The sequence below is a fragment of the Thunnus albacares genome, chromosome 19 (genome assembly GCF_914725855.1).
Source record: "Thunnus albacares chromosome 19, fThuAlb1.1, whole genome shotgun sequence".
Lineage (NCBI taxonomy): Eukaryota > Metazoa > Chordata > Actinopteri > Scombriformes > Scombridae > Thunnus > Thunnus albacares.
Window position 1 is genome coordinate 26,528,934 of NC_058124.1, and position 20,408 is coordinate 26,549,341.

A 20,408-nucleotide genomic window follows, 5' to 3' on the forward strand; every position below is an offset into this window, starting at 1 on the left:
TAAGAATAAGAATAAGAATATCTAGGGATAGCAATTGATATAAAACTGTCATGGGACTCAAACACACACAAGGAATTTTCCGAAAAGATAACTAAACTAAACATCTGCTAAACAGCAGAACAGCATCAGGATGGCATGATACATGAACAAAGCGGGGACCCCTTCGTAAAAACAATGCTCCATGATGCCATAGTGGTAAAAATGCCAGAGTACCTTTAAGTACAAAAGATGGAAGTCATTTTAACTAATTGTACTACTGGAAAGTGTAATCTGTGATGCTGTGAATGATGCTTCATATATTGTACGATAATCATGTATGTTTTCTATGTCAAATCTGAATTTTCAAAGTAAGTAGCTGCAAAATGAATGTAGTAGAATAAAAAGCACAATACTCCCCCCCAAAAATGTATTCAAGTTAAATTGTTCTTAAGTAAATGGTAAAAAAATGGCAAAATACTCAAATGAAGTACCAGTACCTCCAAATTATACTTATGTTTATAACTTGAATAAATGTAGTAATTTATAATTGCATAAGTAATGTAATAAATAATATGTACATTTTTGACAGATTTATGTTACAGTCAGTCCATCACTCATATCCTCCACGAGAGTGGAGGTGACCTCAAGACTGATCACATTATTAACCTGGCACAGTCAAACCATGAGCTAACTCTATTTTAACGTGTGTGTGCCTCCTCAGCTCTCTGCCCAGTGTGATCTCAGTCCTGATCTCCTCCCAGTCCAGTTCAGCAGCTTCCCTCCACCCTGCCCTAAACAACACACACATACACGCACACACACACACACGCACACACACACACAGGGGGATAATAAGTCAGAACGAGGCTTTGTTAGTCTAACTGGAGAGGATTACCTTCACCTCCCACCATGCAACCCCTGAAAAACTAAAGCAGGATGATGAAAGAAGAGTTTTGTCATGTTTAATATACTGCAACAAACCAAAGCTGGTATTACTGAAGTGTGTGGGGCAGGTCTGAGCAATCCTACCACCAGAAAAGAACCCCAAAATATGTTCAACAACATTTTTAAAGTGTAATGCCTTCTTTTTTTAACTCTTACTTTCCACACTTTCTGCACATGGCAGCTGGTGTGGTTAAGGTTACAGTCAATGTCTGTGTTCTTAATCCAGTGTGAATTGCAATCTGTAACACAAACACAAATCAGTCGTATTTTATTTTACTTTATTTTTTGTTTTTACTGAGATTTGTTCATCTTGGTAAAGAGTAACCTTCCTTTTCAAACACACTATATCAGTGCCTATAGTGCCAAAGCAACACCTGACCACACAGTATGTATGTGGTTAAGATCATTTTTTTAATCCAATCACAGGCTAAAAGGACATTCATCCAGTTACACAAAAAGTAGAGCAGAAAATTGGCAGGCTTGAGAATAATTAATATCAGTTCAGTTCAGATTTTTATTGTCACTCGAGGGGAAATTTGATTTGCAGTACACAGTAAAAACACAGACACAACATACTAGAGGACATAGGTCATTAACCACAACAGTTACAGCAGACAACAACAACAACAACAAAAAGGATGTAACTGTTCATTAAAAGTATCAAACCATTAAAATGGTGGTCATAATAAAGTGCTGTTTAGCAGTGCAGTCTAGGTTCAGTGCAAATTAAGTGCATTTATTGCACTTGGAACAAAGGAAATTTTAAAACAATTACTTTTTACCCTGGGGTACCTGTATCTCCGCCCCAAAGGGAGAAAAATGAATTCTCCTAAGAGCAGGAGCTGGCAAAGATCGACTGTGCCTTCTGCAAAACTTGTCTGTCATAGATATCTGCTAAAGAACACACAGCACGCAGCAACTTCCTTTAGCACATATTGAAAGATATGAAAAATATATCTCAAAAACAAGACAACAGCCAAGTTTCCATCCAAGTGTAGCACAAATTTTAACAGATTTTCCAGAAAAATGGCAAAATAAAATTCAAATGAATACTTGTTTCCATCCACTGCTGCTGTGTGAATATTAGGAGATAAACAGTTGGTGGTGCTATTTCTCCAGTCAGTGCCATTAAACCAGAAGAAGAGTAGCAGCAGTCAAAGCTCAAATCTTGGAAAACCATGTAGAAAACATGATAGAAATATTTAAGGAACCACACAGATCTGATGTTTTCGTCTCTTAAGTGGAAGCTTGAGTGACATTTAAGTCATATGCTTCATGTACATCATCATTTATTCACTATGTCTGTTTACATTTGCTTGCCACACAAAATTTTTTTGCGATGTTTCGAGATTTTACGAGAATTTTCCATGTTGCCACTCCGTTTTTTTATGCTCAAATTAACAATGCACAAAAAAATGGACAGAAACACATCTGTTTTCTCATTAAGATCAGAAAATTGAAGTGTTTTATCAGCTTGTAGGAGGCAAACCACCTTTAAAGACCTGTTTGATGTGTCTCTTTCCTCCCTCCCCTCCAGGTGCAGGGTGCTCCATTAAGCCAAAAATTGACGAATGTCCCAATGAGTGCAGTGACCAGGGTCGCTGCGTGGATGGCAAGTGCGTTTGCTTCCCTGGTTTCAGTGGGCTGGACTGCAGTGACTCCAACTGTCCAGGAAACTGCAACAACAACGGGAAGTGTGTGAATGGACAGTGTGTGTGCGATCCTGGCTTCACCGGTCCCAAATGCTTGCAGAGAAGCTGCCCTGACAACTGCAACAACCAGGGCAGATGTGTAAATGGTAAATGTGTGTGTGACAGTGGTTTCACAGGACCCAGTTGCTCAGACAAGTCCTGTCCTGGAAACTGCAACAACAAAGGGCGCTGCGTCAATGGACAGTGTGTGTGTAATCCTGGATTCACCAGTCCAGACTGCTCAAAGAAAGCCTGTCCTAACAACTGCAACGACCATGGAAGATGTGTGAATGGCAAATGTGTATGCAACAGCGGCTTCACCGGTGCTGACTGCTCTGAAATCTCCTGCCCCGGTAACTGCAACAACAAGGGGCGCTGTGTTAACGGACAGTGTGTTTGTGATGATGGATTCACCGGCTCAGACTGCTCTGAAAGAACGTGCCCTAATGACTGCAACAACCGTGGCAGATGTGTGAATGGTAAATGTGTGTGTGACAGTGGCTTCACCGGTGACGACTGCTCTGAGAAATCCTGCCCAGGTAACTGCAACAACAAGGGGCGCTGTGTTAACGGACAATGCGTTTGCGATGACGGTTTCGCTGGCCAGGACTGCTCAGAAAAGGCTTGTCCTAACAACTGCAGCAACCGTGGGAAGTGCGTGAATGGGAAGTGTGTTTGCGATGTGGGCTTTGCTGGACCAGACTGTGCCGCCAAAGCTTGTCCCAATAACTGCAACAACAAAGGACGGTGTGTCAAAGGGAAGTGTGTCTGCCGGCGTGGGTTCACCGGACCAGACTGCAGCCAGTGTGAAGAGGGGATGACCGGACCCAACTGTGATACCGGTGAGTCAAATCCACCACATGGATAGTCTTCACTGTCCTGGGTGAGATATTTGTTTTCACAGTCTACACATGTTGATGTCTCCCATGAGAAATGTAATACATACAAATTACAAACAGTCATATATATACATATATATATACATTCTATGCATGACTTCTCTACATATATCCCCACATATACTTACACAAACAGATACACACATCTAAACAGGCCCTAAACCAGGCCCTCCTCCATTTTGAAGTCCTGTGTCTGCTACCAGACAGAATTAAAGCTGGATTGCGGGTCTTTTGTCTCCCCCTTCTGGCAGTGAGAGTAATTACAAAAACACTGTCATAGGCTCTGCCATAGCCTACTTCATCGCTACTGTTGCGGCTGTAAAACAGTGGATAAATTGTTTTGAGCATCTCACAACCCCAGCAAAATGACTCGTTTCACTATGATTCATGCTGTCCAATAGCATTTTGAAACTCTAGAAGATCTGCATGATTAAATTATTTTATCACCATTCAAGTTAGCCAGCTTGGCCAGCGGAAGTCTGGATTCATGCATTCATTTGGCCAGCACAGGAATGTAAAACCCGACACCAGATTAAAAACTCTGGAATACTGTGAAATACAGAGATTTATCTGGCAATGATAGTCTTAATCAGTATTGTGTGAACAAGGGCTTGAATGTAACAGACGTTATTATTTATATGTAAAAGTTCCACACTGCAGGTTTAATGTTAAAAGTAGAGTGAAGGTTTGATCGGTGTCATTTGAATCCTTAATCAAAACTGGTCGTCAAAGTAGTTATAGTTTGATGTAGAAATATCCATAAGTGAAACAAAGGATTTCTAACAGTTGCTCTATCCAACTATAAACCAAACTTTATGTCGAGTTCTCAAATCTCACAAACATGAAATGCTAAATTGGATGCATTTCTAACAACTTGGATGAAGAAGAAACCAAGAAATGCATTTGTTAACATTCAGGCATACCAAAAATATCTCGACAGTTCACACTTAGTTAGTAATGTTAATGCAGCATCTTACATACTCTATGTAGCAAAGCACCTTGTGCTCTTGTGCAGCCAAATGTCCAAATATCTCTCCTCTAATTCCGCATCCTCATCTGTAACTCTGACCTGTGGCATACCCAAGTCTGTATTTTGAGTTCTATTTTGTATGCAGATGATACACATGTTTATACTACAAAATTTTAATTCAGTCATGTAAACTGAAGAATTAACATAAAAAATTGTATAATTTCTCATAGCTTTATGCTAAAGAAACAAAAGTTCTTATTTGTAGCCCCGTCAGCCTTGTCCCTAATGTGGAGGAAAGCCTGTGTATTTTGTCCTCTGTCCTGTTTTTTCCAGCTGAGTATCTTTGCTTAACTTACATATACTAAAAGGGTCATTCACACTTATTTCATCTTGTTTAGGCTGACTCCCTTGTAACTCCCTTTTCACTTGCCTTGGCAACAAATCCCTGGATCATAGGATGGAGATCACTTGACCGCCATGTCTGCTAAAAGGTCTCATGTGACACCTGTCTTGATTTCTTTATATTGGCTCTATATCATAATCCAATAAGAAATAATCCAATAAGATCCAATAAGATTCTTGTGATGACCTTTACAGCTGTATGCGGTCAGGCACCAAACTATTTTAGCCCTGTATCACGATTAAGTCACTGAGATCCAGAGCCAAAACTAAATACTGTATCATTGTGTCTTTAAGGTTGTGACTGCTAAACTTAGTTATTAAGTTATCCAAGACAGGTGAATCAAAATGTCCTATAAATACACTTTATGTGAGATAAGTTCACCCCCCCCCCCCCCCCCCCCCCAAAAAAAAAAAAACAGAGGCATAATTGCAGTTTCAAGCTTTGCAAATCTTGCCTTTACTTCAAAACCATCATCAGGAGCAGGTAAAGGTATCAGGAAATAACAGCTAGCAGGTTTGCCAGCTGAGTCAAAGACCATGTAGCGAGCTGGAATTTAGCCTGTAAAACCACCAGCTTCTTCCACTTTTGCCTTTTTTGAAATATCCCTTTCCAGCATCACATTTTTTTCCCCCCATGTGGGTTAATGGTTTATAACCTTATTGAGAACACTTTATATGTTTGGTACAGTATGTTAGCAGAGCCTGCATATATATTCCCATATAGTATAATCATTGTAATATGCTTGAGCATAAAATAATCAAAAAAACAGAAAGTCTGTCATTTCTGGTAGGTTTGTGTTACGGATGACGATTCGGATCACCACTTTTCAAATTCTTTGCTTTGAAACTGAATCACTTGTTGGGTCAGTCATGGTGAGTGTTTGTCGTGATTTATTCAACAGCTGCATTTCCATCTCAAATATCTTGTTATTTCTTCCCTGACAAACACTTTCAGTATTAAGGAAATTTCCATTTGCTTTGCTAATCATCATTATTTGCAGAATCAGTCACGTTGCTTTCCTCTTCAGACTGTTTTGTTGTTTTTGTTGACATTGTTGTTGCCAGGCTACGTTAGCGTATTAGCCTGTCAGTTTGGATCTGGTTCAAGCTGCAGGGATTCCAGTGACAGAACTGTTTCATTAACAGAGCAGCAAGATCCAGACCTGCTGCCCATAAGTCACCCTGCTGAGTAATGTTTTTCTGTGTGGTCTGTGGCTGACGCATGATAGGCATGTGTGTTAAGTGTTTTCTCAACTTTAACCAACCACTGATTGGAGTGGATGGTGGGGTGTCCCACAATCTGGAGTCCCACAGAGGAAGACACAGTGAAATAAATGGGCAGGATGTTTCCAGACACCTGTTTTTATGCACATTTAGAATTGTGTAAAAATATCTGAATGGAGACTCCAGAGATTCAAACAAACTGCCAAAAAAAATGGTATGCCTGGCAGAGGTGAAAAAATGGGCATATTGAAAAAGATAACATTCTCTAAAGGCTGACATGCTAGCAGCATGTTCATAAATGAAGTTGACATTTTTGTTTTTTCATAAAATATCTCAAATTATTGGATGGATTGCCATGACATCATGGTTCATACATTAATTTACTCATCAAGATGAATTGTAATAACCTTAAGCATGATCGCCATCAAGTGCATTTTTAAGATGGGACTTGTTTTAAAATGAATCACCTGGAAACATTAAAAAGTCAGCTACATTTTTAACCCCCTCATGGAGCTAATTTTCAGTGTTGCCAACTTACCAACTTTCCTACTAGATTTGGCAACTTTTAAGACAACTTTAGCAATGTTTTTCCAAAAAAGCATCTAGCAAAAAAACTACTTTCAATTGAAAATAGTTTGCAACCCTGTTAATTTCAGCTGGCAAGATTGACAGTCGCTGGCTAGAAATGATCAAAAATTGATCATAAAATCCAGAATTATCTGCCACCATTCATCATTGTAAACTGCTTATGTTGCAGTGCTAGACTGTAACAACAACAGTAATATAGCAACAGTAGGCTAAGTAAGGAAAGCAAGGCTTGGGGAAAGGTGAATTGAATCTCCACCATGTTTAAATTTCCTAATTGTTGAACATCCAACAGGTTGCTATAATTACCAAATTTACAGAAAAAATATGTGAATGTGTAAAATATCAAAGATAATAAGAATTTGAGCTCCATGTATCCTTAATGGCCCTGACTACAGTCTCCCTGAGAGAACAAAACCTAATAAAAGCAATAATTGAGTGGGAAGCATCTTTAAAATGCTTTTATTTTGTTGTTGCTGCTGCTGTTTTGATTTTGAATCCTATTTCAACCTCTTGGGAGTCTTCCCATAAAAGCAGTGGATTGGAAAAAAACTGAGTTTGTGTTTTCTTTATCTGTCATTTTCATGAAATTTTTGTAAATGTTGTGTTTCTAAATGCACCTGTATGTATGTATGTGTGTGTTTGGTACTCAGCCACAAGGTTTACATGTCTGTTTCTTTCTTAGTGTAATGTGTGTTTGAAGTGCATGTTGGATTTTGGTAATTGCTAACGGGAACATGATGTCATGTTCACAGTTACCCACTGAGCTCTAATTTTATGAGAGACTTGTGCAGTAAAACAAATCTGTGAATTATTATCGCATATGCCTTCACTGTGTGCAGTCATACATCAGCTGTCGACTCTGCCAGACTGAGAGCTTCGTGTTGCCAGCTTCATGTTTCTACGTGTGGTTTAACGAAGTGCAGTTTATGTAGAGGAGTGATGCATATGCAATGTTGAGAACATGAAAGATAATATGACCGATCCTCATCCTCATATTTGTATTTTTTGTACAGAACCAGACTAGCTGTTTCCCCTGTTTCCAGTCTTTGTGCTAAGCTAAGCTAACCGCCTGCATGCTTTAGATTCATATTTACTTTACAGATATTAGAGTGACATTGATCTTCTCATCTTACTCTCAGCAAGGTGAATACATGCAGTATATTTCCCAGATATGTATGAACTAACCACAGACACTCACCTCTGCCATGGACTCAGCACATCTTGGCCATCTTTGTCAAACAACACAACATACTAACAACATACCAAGTATGGTTATGTTAGGTTGGATGTTTAGATATTTACATTGCAATTACATTGTGTTACCACTGTCACCAAGGTTTTGAATTAGGTCTTTCTCTTCTTTTTTTTTTGACTGCTGGAACAGAAACAGGAAATTCTGGTTTTACTTGGCTCTCTATAGGCAATCATTGAAGACATGTTAATCAAAATATTGCCTTACTTATTGTCCATAATTATTTAATTTTGCACATAGTGACAGATTAAAATTAATTACTTATAATCAGGGGCATCATGTAGTCAGTTTTTTGAGGGGTTTCACAGTTTCACAATGTTAATACTCACACCAAACTAAGTTGTTACCAGTAAGCATTGCCAGGTCAGTGTGACAAAAGTAGCACAATGGCCAGTCAAAACAAGCCTAATACCAGAACTCACAATATGCCTCTACCAAAACGTATACACTGCTTTTAAAATCCAACAGTATTGCTATCATTGCCAAATATATGGTAATATCTAACAAGTAACACCATAAATGTTTAGCATGCCAGCATTAAAAGCAGTTTCCCAGAGATGAGATCGAGAGGCAGGCAGCAGAGAGCATTACAGCATGTCGTGTGTGTACTTGGATGGCGTGTTGGCATGTGTGTACCTGCTGATCTACAGTCAGTTTGGTAGGATTTGGGTATAATTAAATTATTTCATTTGAAATATGGATTTTTATTTATAGATATTATTCATCCACCCAACCAGCAGACAAGAAAATTCAACACTTCAAAAGTAGCCCAATTCCACAGGAAAACCGCAGACCTGGCAACCCTGACGAGCTCTGCTGATACTACGTAGAGTTTTCTAGCTGGAAGGAACCAAGTAGCCTGAACTGAGAGGGGGGACTGTGTACAGCAGGCAGAGTTAAATACCAATAAAAACACACAAAAGAGACTTTCTTCATATACTATATTATTAAGGTTAAAAACAATTATTGTGAGTTTCTAAAAGCATCCACTCTAAAGTTTGGGCACACCGCTTCTGCTTATAATGTCTCTGTCTCTTTGTCTTTTGACTTTCTCTCTCTTTCTCTCTGCAGTCATGTCAGGGGTTTCCCAGCTGAGCACCAAAGCGATCACAGACACATCCGTCACTCTGCTCTGGACCCCACCTCCCATCCAGTATGATGCCTACCACATCACCTTTACCAGCCAGGTACAGTAATCTAAACATTTGACTCTTGTCTTTCCACTTACATGAAATCATGACATAGCCTACAGCTTCAGAATAAACAAAAAGTTTTCACATCAGGTTATCATCTCTATAAATCCATGTCTGTTCATGTGTTTGCATTTTTGTCATTTCTATACGTTGCATTCAGTTTGAACACATCTGTAGGCCTTTTTTGATCAGATGATAAGGTCCAGAAGGGTAGTCAGCTCTTGAATTTAATAGGCTATATGGTCCATATGTGGGCTAAAAGTGTCCTGGTTCTGAAAGTCAGCACTTGATGTAAAAACAACGCTGGTTGACTCATAAAAACACGGAAGCCAAGACGGACACTGACATTATAAAAAAGCAAACAAATGTCTTTCCAAGGAAGGTTCAAATTTTCCCTGCAAGATGTCATTTAGCTTTTAATGTCTTTCCCTGCAGATGACGGCAGGTGTTTCCATCTACCTGCTTTTATGCTCTTTTTCAATTTGTGCATAAAAAATCCTGAGTGGAAAAGTAAAAAGTTTTTACACTTGTCAGAGGTGTAAAATTAGTAAATATTAGTAAATACAGATTTAGTGAATAAATGATGACACACATGAAGCACTTGACTTAAACATCAATGAAGGGCTGAAAACATCAGATCTGTGTAGAGCAATGAGGAGACTGTAAAGTTCCTCAAATTAATACATGAAACAAACAGAAATGTCATATTTTCATCACATTTTCCACATGGTTTTCTATCATTTGAGCTTTGACTGCTGCTCTTTTAATGACGTCATCTCGTTGTGTCCTCTTCTTCTACTATCTCCTGATATTCAAACAACAGTAGTAGATGGAAACAAGCATTATTTCACATGTTCTTTTGCCAATTTTTCTGGAAATTCGGTCAAAATGTGTGCTACATTTGAATGGAAACTTGGCTTCTTTGTCTTTCTGCCATTCATTTTGATGTATTTTTAAGGGGCCAAAAACACTTGTGCACTCACACTACTGTACTTAATATACACAAGATGTTATGTAATAAGAATGATTGTGTAAATGTTCATTAACACCTCACTTTTTAGAAAGATTTAAAAAAGAAAAAACAAAATTACAGTAGAGTTAAACATCCTACATTAAAGGATAATACATAAACAATAAAGGAGAGCCCAAAAAATGAATTTTAAGATCTTATTTAAAAGCCTGAACTGCACAGCCAGGTTTCGCTCAAAGTTCAAAAATCTTTATTCGAAAGATGTGACTTCAGATCCACATAAAGACCAGAACTTTCATCTAAATTCAGGCGCTGATCCAGTTTTAATTTTACAATCTACAGGACAACAGAGAGGCAGACAAACACACAAACAAATGCATTTCTTAAGATGATTTAGACAGCAGATGTATTTGCCAGCAGATGTGGCACAGCACCAAAACGACCAGAAGTTTGTTCTCACAGAGTCCTTGCTGTCCCAGAGTCCAGGTCACTGAGGGGCGAAATTCTCATCTGCCAAATCATGTTGAGAACATGGAGAGGCATGCATGACAGCCTACTTAAAACTGTGCTTGAGATTTGCACAAGACCCTCAGGGAGTTTCAAAGAATGACAGATGAGCTCTGCAGATAGAATCATGAAAAAGTTGTGCATCACCTTAAACAACCTCTACTCCCTCAAATGATTAAAAGCAAAACAATCTGACTTTTGACATTTAGATAATAAGTCCAGAATTCTTCTTCAGGGATCTTTTCATCAAGTTGCAAGAAAATGACAAACATATTTCATAGATAAAATAAATCCTGTGTTTGGATCAGGGTTTTATTTAGAGTGGCAGCACCATATTCTTTATTTTATCTTCCATGACAACAAGAGTGAAAACTGTCCATGAAATTTCGTCAAAGTCCTTGAAAAGATGGCAGCTCCAGCAATTATTTCCGACACAAATATTGATTAAAAAAGCACTTTTAGGAAGATGGTGTCTGAGGATTTTCACTGCTCCTTTAAAGGATAAAGCTGGCGATTTTATCTTTTTATCCTTGTTAACAAATCTGGAGCCAATGTTTGGAGCCAAACCAACAATGACCTGATCTACTAACAAGTATTGTGTGTGTATCCAAAGCCTGATATATCTTACTCCTCTGCGCCTTGGGAGAGTAGTTCTGCGTAAGATATAACAAATGTCACAACCTCCTGACTTTGTACTAAAGTTCTTTGAGAAAAGTACAATGTAGTACAAAGTCAAGAAGTTGTGACTCGCTGGAGACTGAAAACGTGATCACTGTTATTGGTCTCTGGAGCCATTTCTAAACAAACTAACGTGACCAAACTCTTCATAATGAAGGAACACCCAGTGCAGTGGTGTGGCTCACTGACATGTTTTTAATGGTTTTTGGACAACAACAGAGGTTTATGGCACAGAGGAATAAGATATCTCAGACTTTGGATACACACACTCAGTTCATTGTGGGTTTGGCTCTGCAAATGAGATTTATTGACAATAAGAAAAATATAGAGAATCGCCCGTCTTATCCTTTTAAAGCCAAAACTTGATACACCAATTTGTGTTGAAATAATCTTTTTATCATAAAACTAAAGATATAATAGTGACACAAAGGTAAGTTACAATATATGATGCCAGTGTTTCAGTCTTGCAAAATGTGTAGGTTTGGAATAATATATAATAGAGGACTCTACCAAAACACTATTATTGTTTTTTTTAATATTTTCCCTGAACACACTTGTAGAATTTAAGGTGCAATCTCTGTTTTTAGAGGCTTTTGGTATAGAAACACACATTTCACTAAAAACGAATTAAAATGCTAGTAATCAGTAAAAGGCACTGATGTTAAGCCAAAATCTCCAATAATGTCAGAATAATGCAGTCACTAATGTTAAAACTAAAGTATACATTGCTGGATCCATTTCTAACATCATCAGTGAAGGATCGACATATTTTTCATCCTTATAGGAAAAAAATCTTGGAGGAAACATGAAAAAAGAGATGTAATTTCCCAAATTTAAAACTGAATATTGGCACAAATTATGTCCAGTCTCCATACAATTCATAAAACTTGGTGTAAAATGATTTTAAGCCCTTGGACGATGGTAAAACTGCACAGGTGCTGGGGTTTTAGCTTTTTATTTGGTGGGAAAATTCACCATGACAGAAAAAGAACAGTCTGACATTTCCATGATGGATCATAGATGTATGAAATTGACCTAAAGTCTCAGAGGACATATCCGGGTACCACAACCATAAATCACAGCAGGATTCACAGACTTGGCACACTGGATGTTGTTTTTAAGGGCAAAGTGCCCCTCTCATGTTTACATGACTAATTCACCACAAACATTTGAAAAACTTTTTTTTTTTTTAGAGATTATGAGCCTCAGTATTAAACAGATAAAAGTGTACATTCTTTATCATCCAACAAAATCAGAAAGAAATAGAAAACATAGAGAACAAAATAAATGAGTTGTGATGTATCACCGAGGGAGTAAATCATTTCCCTGGTAAATCCAGTTAAAAAAAAAATAAATAAAAAATAAAATAATAATAATAATAATAAATCAATCAAGGGTCCAAAACTGAGATCTGTACAGCAAAACCTCTTTCCAGGCTCATTTCATGACAAACTATAAAACACTATAACTAAAAACCTATAAAACATATAATGCACTATAAAAATCTGCTGTTAAATTCTAAGTACCCTCCAGGGAGTCTCAAGATGGCAACAACATATTCTTCTATTCCACAGAAAAGAATATTGACTACTTGTGGTGATGAAAATACCAAGTCTAAAATATCCTCACTGTGTGTGTGTGTGTGTGTGTGTATTTATAATTTTCCTTTCATTATCGAAACTGTTTTTTTAAGGTTTTTCCTCTGCTCTGTGGAAGCCAACAGCATCAAATGTTTCAAAAACACACCTGAATACAGTTTCAGCTGTAAAATTTAAATGCCTGAAGAGAGCACGAAAAATGTAAGAAAAAACAAATGAATAAAAAAGGAAAACAACTAGCACATCTTAAATTTGAAGAAACTGTTTGTTCAATGCACTTGTCACCTGCTTTTTCAGTTTTGTAAATCTCTGTGTTGTCTGCATAATTGTGGTAAGATATTTTGTTATTTTCCATAATATGAGCAAGTGGGAGCATTAAATGTTGAACAGAAGAGGCCCCAGAATGGAGCCTTGGGGAACTCCATATGTCACTTTTGTACACTCAGATGTATAATTACAAATCAACACAAAGCAGACCGTCTTTTAAGTATAATTCAAAACAGCTTTACACCATGCCAGAAAGTTCTACCTAGCTCTCTAATCAGTATGGTGGTATGTTTTGGTGACAAACATATCACCATAGCCAACGCTATGTCATAGTGTTGGCTGCAACAGGCAGCTGTTTTCAGAGGAAAAGCTCTAAAAACCCACTGTACCTGTACTACCTGCTCAACAGTGGATCATATAAATCGTAATTTAAAATTTCAAGTATTTCAAATGTGAAAAAACCCAAGGGCTAACATGTTAAACGCTTATTTCCAGCATGGTCCCAAAATGTTAAAAGACAAACACAAAGAAGCACAAGACATTCAACATAGAACTAAACAATAATATCCTGAAATCCATCATTACCACAATTTAAATAAATAATAATAATAACACCCACATCAAAATGCCAAAGTACAAGAACAACAATTTGATGGCTAAAGTGTAACCTTATTACACAAGCCAGACTTCTATAAGTCTTTTTCATTTTTAACAGCTGGATGTGTAAAATATCTGAAACCCACATGTATGTTCATTTTTCACTTGTGAAATGATGTTCCACATGTGAAAAATGTGAAATGTTTGTGATAAATTCACATTTTGTATTACTATTATTATTTTGTGAGGTGAGTCTTGTTTGAACTGTGTTCTCTTTTAAATTTTTTGAATTTCTTGGGAAATATGTAATAAATGAAGTGAAGCCTGTGAATTAGTTCAGGCAGCACAACTCAAGTCGCAGTTCCACTCACATGCCATACTCCCCTCACTGCAACATACTGTATATACAACACACCCTCATAATCATGGCACATACTTAAGTCGCCAGTGCTTTGTTCACACTTTGCTACATGCCTGCTGCCACACTGCTCACACTACTTATGCCGACACTGTCATAGCATTTCAAAAGCCCCACCTCCACCCCAGGATCCATTCCATTCTTCCGACCACTCAAAGCACTTTTACACTACAAATCACATTCACCCATTCACGCACTGAATGGGTACAGGGGCTACCATGCCCATCAGAGGAATCTAACCATTCACACACATTCATACACTGATGGCACAGCCATCAGGAGCAATTTGGGGTTAAGTATCTTGCCCAAGGACACATTGGCATGTGGACTGGAGGAGCCAGGAATCAAACCGCCGATCTACTGATTAGTGGACAACCCGCTCCACCTCCTGAGCCACAGCCACCCCCAAAAGTCACACATACTGTACATAACAAGGAGGTGAAATTACATCTATGCAATATATAAACAATAAAAGGAAAATTCAATAAAATCATAAAATTTGAAAAAAGAAGCTCAACATAAAAAGTAGTCAGGTTCAAAAGCCACTACAAAAAGGAAAACTAGAGCTGCTCGCAGCAAACATCGACATTGGAGTCATTATCAAGCTGATTTAGAGGCTAAACACAGAATAATCTGAGTTTAAAATAACCCACAAAACAAATTTATATGTATCAGGTGGAATCTACTACAAACATCCTGATGTTAATAATATTTCAAAATGGTTCAGCTCAACATTAAACTGTTTGTGCTCAATAGTCAATATAATAATACCTACTGCCAAAACATGATCACACTGCAAACAGACTGCTGTTGACTCCGACTGGAGGAAACAGGTTTATATAAGACTGATTTTACAGCATGTTTACAGTGAGGGGAGCAGGTTCAGGTGGAGGGAGGGCTGTAGTGAGCTTTTTGCAGTAATAAAAACACCTTTGAAGTTCTTTATAATATTATGAACAGTGTTGACTAAAAGGTTTCTGTCTGGTGTCCCATAAATCATCTCCACTCGGACTAAAAAGTTAGAAAACAAGCTGTATGTTTGACTGTTACCAGAAGATTATTAGATTCATTTTGGCATTTTGTTCAAGCATGAAACAGACTGAAGCTGTGTGAGTGTCTGAAACCATGTGAGAGACTCTAACACCTCATCTTCTTCAGGAATGATGTTCCTGGATCATTCCTCTCAAACCTCTCACAGGAACCTTAAAAGATCATTCGAGTGTGGGTGTGTCATTAGCAACACAAACAGCAGCGAACAGAGTCGCGTCAGATCATCTGTTGCACTGGTTGTGTTGGAGAAACATAAACTGCAACGTAGCAACAGTCTTTGTAAGAGGAATATGATCACTCATTTCCTGTGAGTAGCAGGTTTGTGACTAAACTCCGTTAGTTAAACTCATTGTGGCATGTAATGAACATTACGGCCTGAGAGGGCTGCTGGAAGAGCACGTTGTTGCTCATTACAATATAATAACGATAACAAAAATCTTTATTTATATAGCAGTTTTCTTAAAGTTGCAAAGTGCTTTATAGAAAAATAAAAACAAAACAGAAATCATAAAACATGCATCAACGCTGCAGAAAAGGCATCAATTTGATCATGTGATCACATCTCAGCTCTACTACAACCCCCCTTTTCCAACAGCTGTTTTTATAAAAAAAGATTGTTTTTGTAAAAAACACACTTTCACACTCGTTAAACTGTAGGGAAAGTTTCCCTGAGATACTATTAATCCCAGGCAACCATGAAATTACGTTCAGCTGTCAGAGTCCTGCATCTTGTAAACGCCCCATCCATCCCGACCTCCTCCCACCAACTTCAGAGTGATTATATAAATGTAGCTTCATTCGAAAAAACGTTACCTGTGCACATAATCCAGGCAGAGATAATGTTTGCTGACGCAACGTAATTGGGAAAACAATTTAGCAGTACATAAACATATCTGAACATTTCTAGCAGACAGTGAGAAGAGAGTCCTCATCCGTGAAGACTTTTCTCTCGTAAAAGTGAAATAATATCATTAAAGCAAAACGTAAATCTCACATTCCCTTTCCTGTCAGACTGTTGGAAGCAGTCAAAATTATTTTCTCTAACGGGCTGTTTGGCTCCTCATCGTCTGTGACAGCAGTCATTCTTGGCTGCTTGACAGACTATTGAGTCAGAAGACAGTTTCGACTTGTTTTCACTCGTCATGAATTTATTTCTTCCATGGCAGAAAAACACGTGACATGAGCCTTCAGAAACTCATGCAGGTCAAACTGAGCTAACCAAACACTATAAAAAGACTGGAAGAAATTTGTTAGCCTAGCAACGTTAAGGCTACAGCAACCCATAATGCAACACTCTCTGTAGGAGCTGCTTTTACAGCGGTACTCTCTCCATTCCAAAAGAATATCTGATGTTTTGAAATCGTAATTATCTCGTCCTTGAATAATAGATGACTCCCACTTTTTTAAATGTAATTTTGAAAATAAAATATCATCTTATATTTGGGCCAATATGATATTATTCCACGCGGAGTATTTTTATGTCCTAAAACATGTCTGGAGGGGAACTTTTTTTTAGTGCCACTATTGGTAAGAATGACTAAATGATCAATATGTCATTCACTCTCCATAGGTTTCGTATTGTGAGGTGTAAAAGACATTGAAAATTTTATGGGTCACTGACATTATTTAGTTTGTCTGTTTAGTTTGAGAGGATGTTGTTTAAATCTCTGGATGTTTACAAGTTGAAATGTTATGATGTGAGCAAACCTGAATGTCAACATAGCATTTAGTTATTGATTATCAAGCACACCTCAGATATATAAAGTTCATTTTGTACAGTAGATCACAAAATATTACTTATTGCTCCTTTAAACTGGTAACCTCGGCTTCACTTGTTCATCAGGACTGTCTGTTCACAAACATATGTGATCAATCTAGAGCATAAGACATTAAAGAAGTGGAAAATTACTAATTGCATTGGTATTTGTGAGGGCCGTGTTCGCGGTGAGCGAGAGAGAGAGAGAGCGGGCCGCTGAACAAAGAAAATACTCTGAACCTCACTTTCTGAAAAACTGTCAAAATCAAAACGGTCACTGAGATGAAAAGAAACCAGTTCACTGCTTTAGATTACACAGACACACATACACATGTCCTGGCTTTCTCTCAAACATGTTTTCCCAAACACACACACACACACACACACACACACACACGGTTACAGTGATCACCTCGGTCCCCACACTGTAATTTTTTTTAGACAAAACAGAGCCATGATCGGCCCGCAGTGACATCATCAGGGGGATTAAGCCTCAGCAATGACTGAGAGAGGTTTGGATCGCAGTAAAAAAAACTCCAGGAAATATCCACAGCTGGCCACAACAGGAGAGAGAGAGAGAGAGAAAAGATGATGGGTGGATGGATGGAGGAGAGATAGTTAGAGATGGAGGAAGTGATGGAGTGATGCCTGAAAAGTCCTGCAGAGGGAATAAAACTGGACCTGATGAGAGGATGTGTTGAGAACAAGTCAACTCATCTTTATGACCCCACAGAGAGGAAGAATACTCTGAGTGAGGTCTGTGTGAAACAGAGAGAAAGAAGAGGAGGAGGCATTTAAAACGGAGAAATCAGTTGATTTTAATGGAAATAATTGTGATTAATGGATTCACTAGTGCCATTCAGTTTGGCTAATTTAAAGGATAAGACTGGTGATTTTCTATATTTTTCTTATTGTCAACAAATCCCATGCAGAGACAAACCAACAATGAACTGATTTACTAACAAGCATTGTGTGTGTATCCAACATCTGATATATCTTATCCCTCTGTGTCATAGACCTCCGATGTTGTCCAAAAACTATTGAGGAGGACATATTCTGCACATTTACAGTTCAGTATTTATATTCTGGGGCTCTAGTGGAATATCTTTGTGTGATTTACAGTTAAAAACTCCTTATTTATCTTATACTGGCCTTTTATGCGGCTCCTCAGTTCAGCCTCTGTCTGAAACAGGCCATTTTAGCTCCTGTCTCTTTCAGGCCCCCCTCCTGAGCTTCCTCCATCTCCAGACGCTATGTAAACAATCTGTGGTAGCAGGATTTCACATCTTTTTCTCCTTCTTTACTCCAAATGTCAACTTCTCAAATATATCTGTACATATTGGAGTTGAATCAGATCTTAAATATGAGAGTGGACAATGTGAACAACACATGGAAACACCTCAGCAACAACCTTAGCAGGCAAGGCTACAGAACAGATGGTCGTTTTTGGGCATGCACAAACAATCTGACGTCAATTAGAGGAAGTAGAGGTAACTTTGCAAATGAACCATTCAGAGCAGGTTGAAGCCCTGACTTTTGTCTTGCAGGGAGCATTTCTACACCTCAAAATTTGGAACTTTGACCATGTTTAACATTCAACATCATAACAGGATATAAATGACATAAACACATTCCTTCATTATTTAGAGTTTGTTCATGTTAGCTTGTACCCAGAGACTAAAGACAGCAATCAGGCAGACGCTACAGAGCGGGAATGTAGTTCTGTTTACAGCCACACTAGCTTGTCATGCTACATGTCACAACCTCTTGACTTAGTACTGATGTTCTTTAAGAAATTTAAAATGTAGTATCAGTGGGTTCACTGTGAGGAGCGCTAGAGAGTGATGCTCATTCATTAAGACTTCAACAGCAAAACAAGTTTTAAAATCTTTTTAAAATCCTCACTGATGTTTTCTTGCTCCGTCTTTGCCAAATATCACAAATTATAATGTCTCTTTCTGTAAATGATCCATCATGAATGAACATTAACATAAAAGTCACCTCTGTGTAAGTGACAAAACGCCATCACTTTAACAATGACTTCTAAGACCCCTTTTGCAACTTTTTATGTGCTGACCTTAAAGGATAGGTTTACCATTTTTCAGGTGTGTCTTAAAACAACTCTCTAGTGCCCATATTAACACTAAAATAAGTTTTCCTCGCTGTAATCATTCCTCTTGCTCATAGTGGCTATTAAAAAAATCCCTTTCAATGTAAGTGATGGGGACCAAAATCCACAGTGTGTCCACACAGTCATTTTGTGTAAAAATGCACTTAAAAGTTGATGTGAAGCTTATATGAGGCTTCAGCAGTCTGAGTTAGTCATATCAAGTGGATATCTGCCACATTTACAGTCTTTTTAGCATCAAATTCCCTCTTTGTGTTTCCTCAGACAGTGTTTCCCTGTTGAGCTGTGGTGGAAATATAGTAACAAAAAGAGGGACTTTGGCACTAAAAAGACTGTAATGTTGAAAGATATCTACTTAATTTGACTCATTTGGACGCTGAAGCTTCATATTAGCTTCAGACAAACTATTAGATACATTTTTGAACAGAAGGAGGACTGTGGATTTTGTCCCCCATCACATAGAATGTAAGTGCATTATGAAGGGATCGTCTAATGGTCAATATGAACAGGAGGAATGATTACAGCAAGAAAAAGCTGTTTCAACATTTATTTGGGCTCCTGACTGTTGTTTTAAGACAGACTTGAAAAACTGTCATCCTTTCCTTTGACTCCTCTCCCTTAAAGAGAGTCACCAATATTCCTCAGTCAGTGTGCTCTCATGTGGCTGAGTGGAGGAGAAAAGCAGCACATTCAGTTCAGCAAATCATAAGCCAGACAGAAACGTGAATCGCTGATCCCCACTTTCAGTTGCGACAGTACGAGAAAGAAAGAAAAATGGGAAAAGGGAGAGATGAGAGAGAGAAAGACAGTGTCTCACAGTGAATACAGAAAAATACAGAAAACAGAAGAAAAGTAACGCTTGGAGGTCAAGAGGAAAAGATGCAGATGTGGGATGCTTGTTGCTACGGGAAATATGTAAACACTGTCAAAAACATGGCGACTGCCAAGGAGATGACATCACCACCAGCCCACAGCTGTGACACAGAGAGAGAGGAAGAGAAAGAAAGAGAGAGAAAGAGAGACAACATTCATCAGCAGTTGTTTACCAGACCAACAGATAAACAACAGACTGTCACAACAACGTCAGCTGAAGTGAGAACAGATCATCAGCAGGGAGGGAAAGAGTTTGAACCATCTGAACTACACAGAGAGAAAATTCCACACTCTTTTTATGATCTAAGCTTTTTTTTTAATTATTTTTCACGTTTCCATAACATCGCAACACAATAGATGACAGAAAACAGTACATAAATCCAGAACAAGATATTGGCCAACAGATAAAGAAAAAGGATAAAC

General features: G+C 38.1%; 1 protein-coding gene across 3 annotated transcripts in view; it reads left to right on the forward strand.

Moving 5' to 3' along the window:
• Positions 1 to 20,408, forward strand: part of LOC122969171 (tenascin) — a 68,044-nt gene that overhangs the window by 12,200 nt on the left and 35,436 nt on the right. For all 3 annotated transcript variants that reach the window (XM_044334713.1, XM_044334714.1, XM_044334715.1), the window contains exons 5-6: positions 2,462 to 3,457; positions 9,022 to 9,137. In XM_044334713.1, the coding sequence (XP_044190648.1) occupies positions 2,462 to 3,457; positions 9,022 to 9,137 (1,112 nt within the window). The remainder of the gene's footprint in view (positions 1 to 2,461; positions 3,458 to 9,021; positions 9,138 to 20,408) is intronic.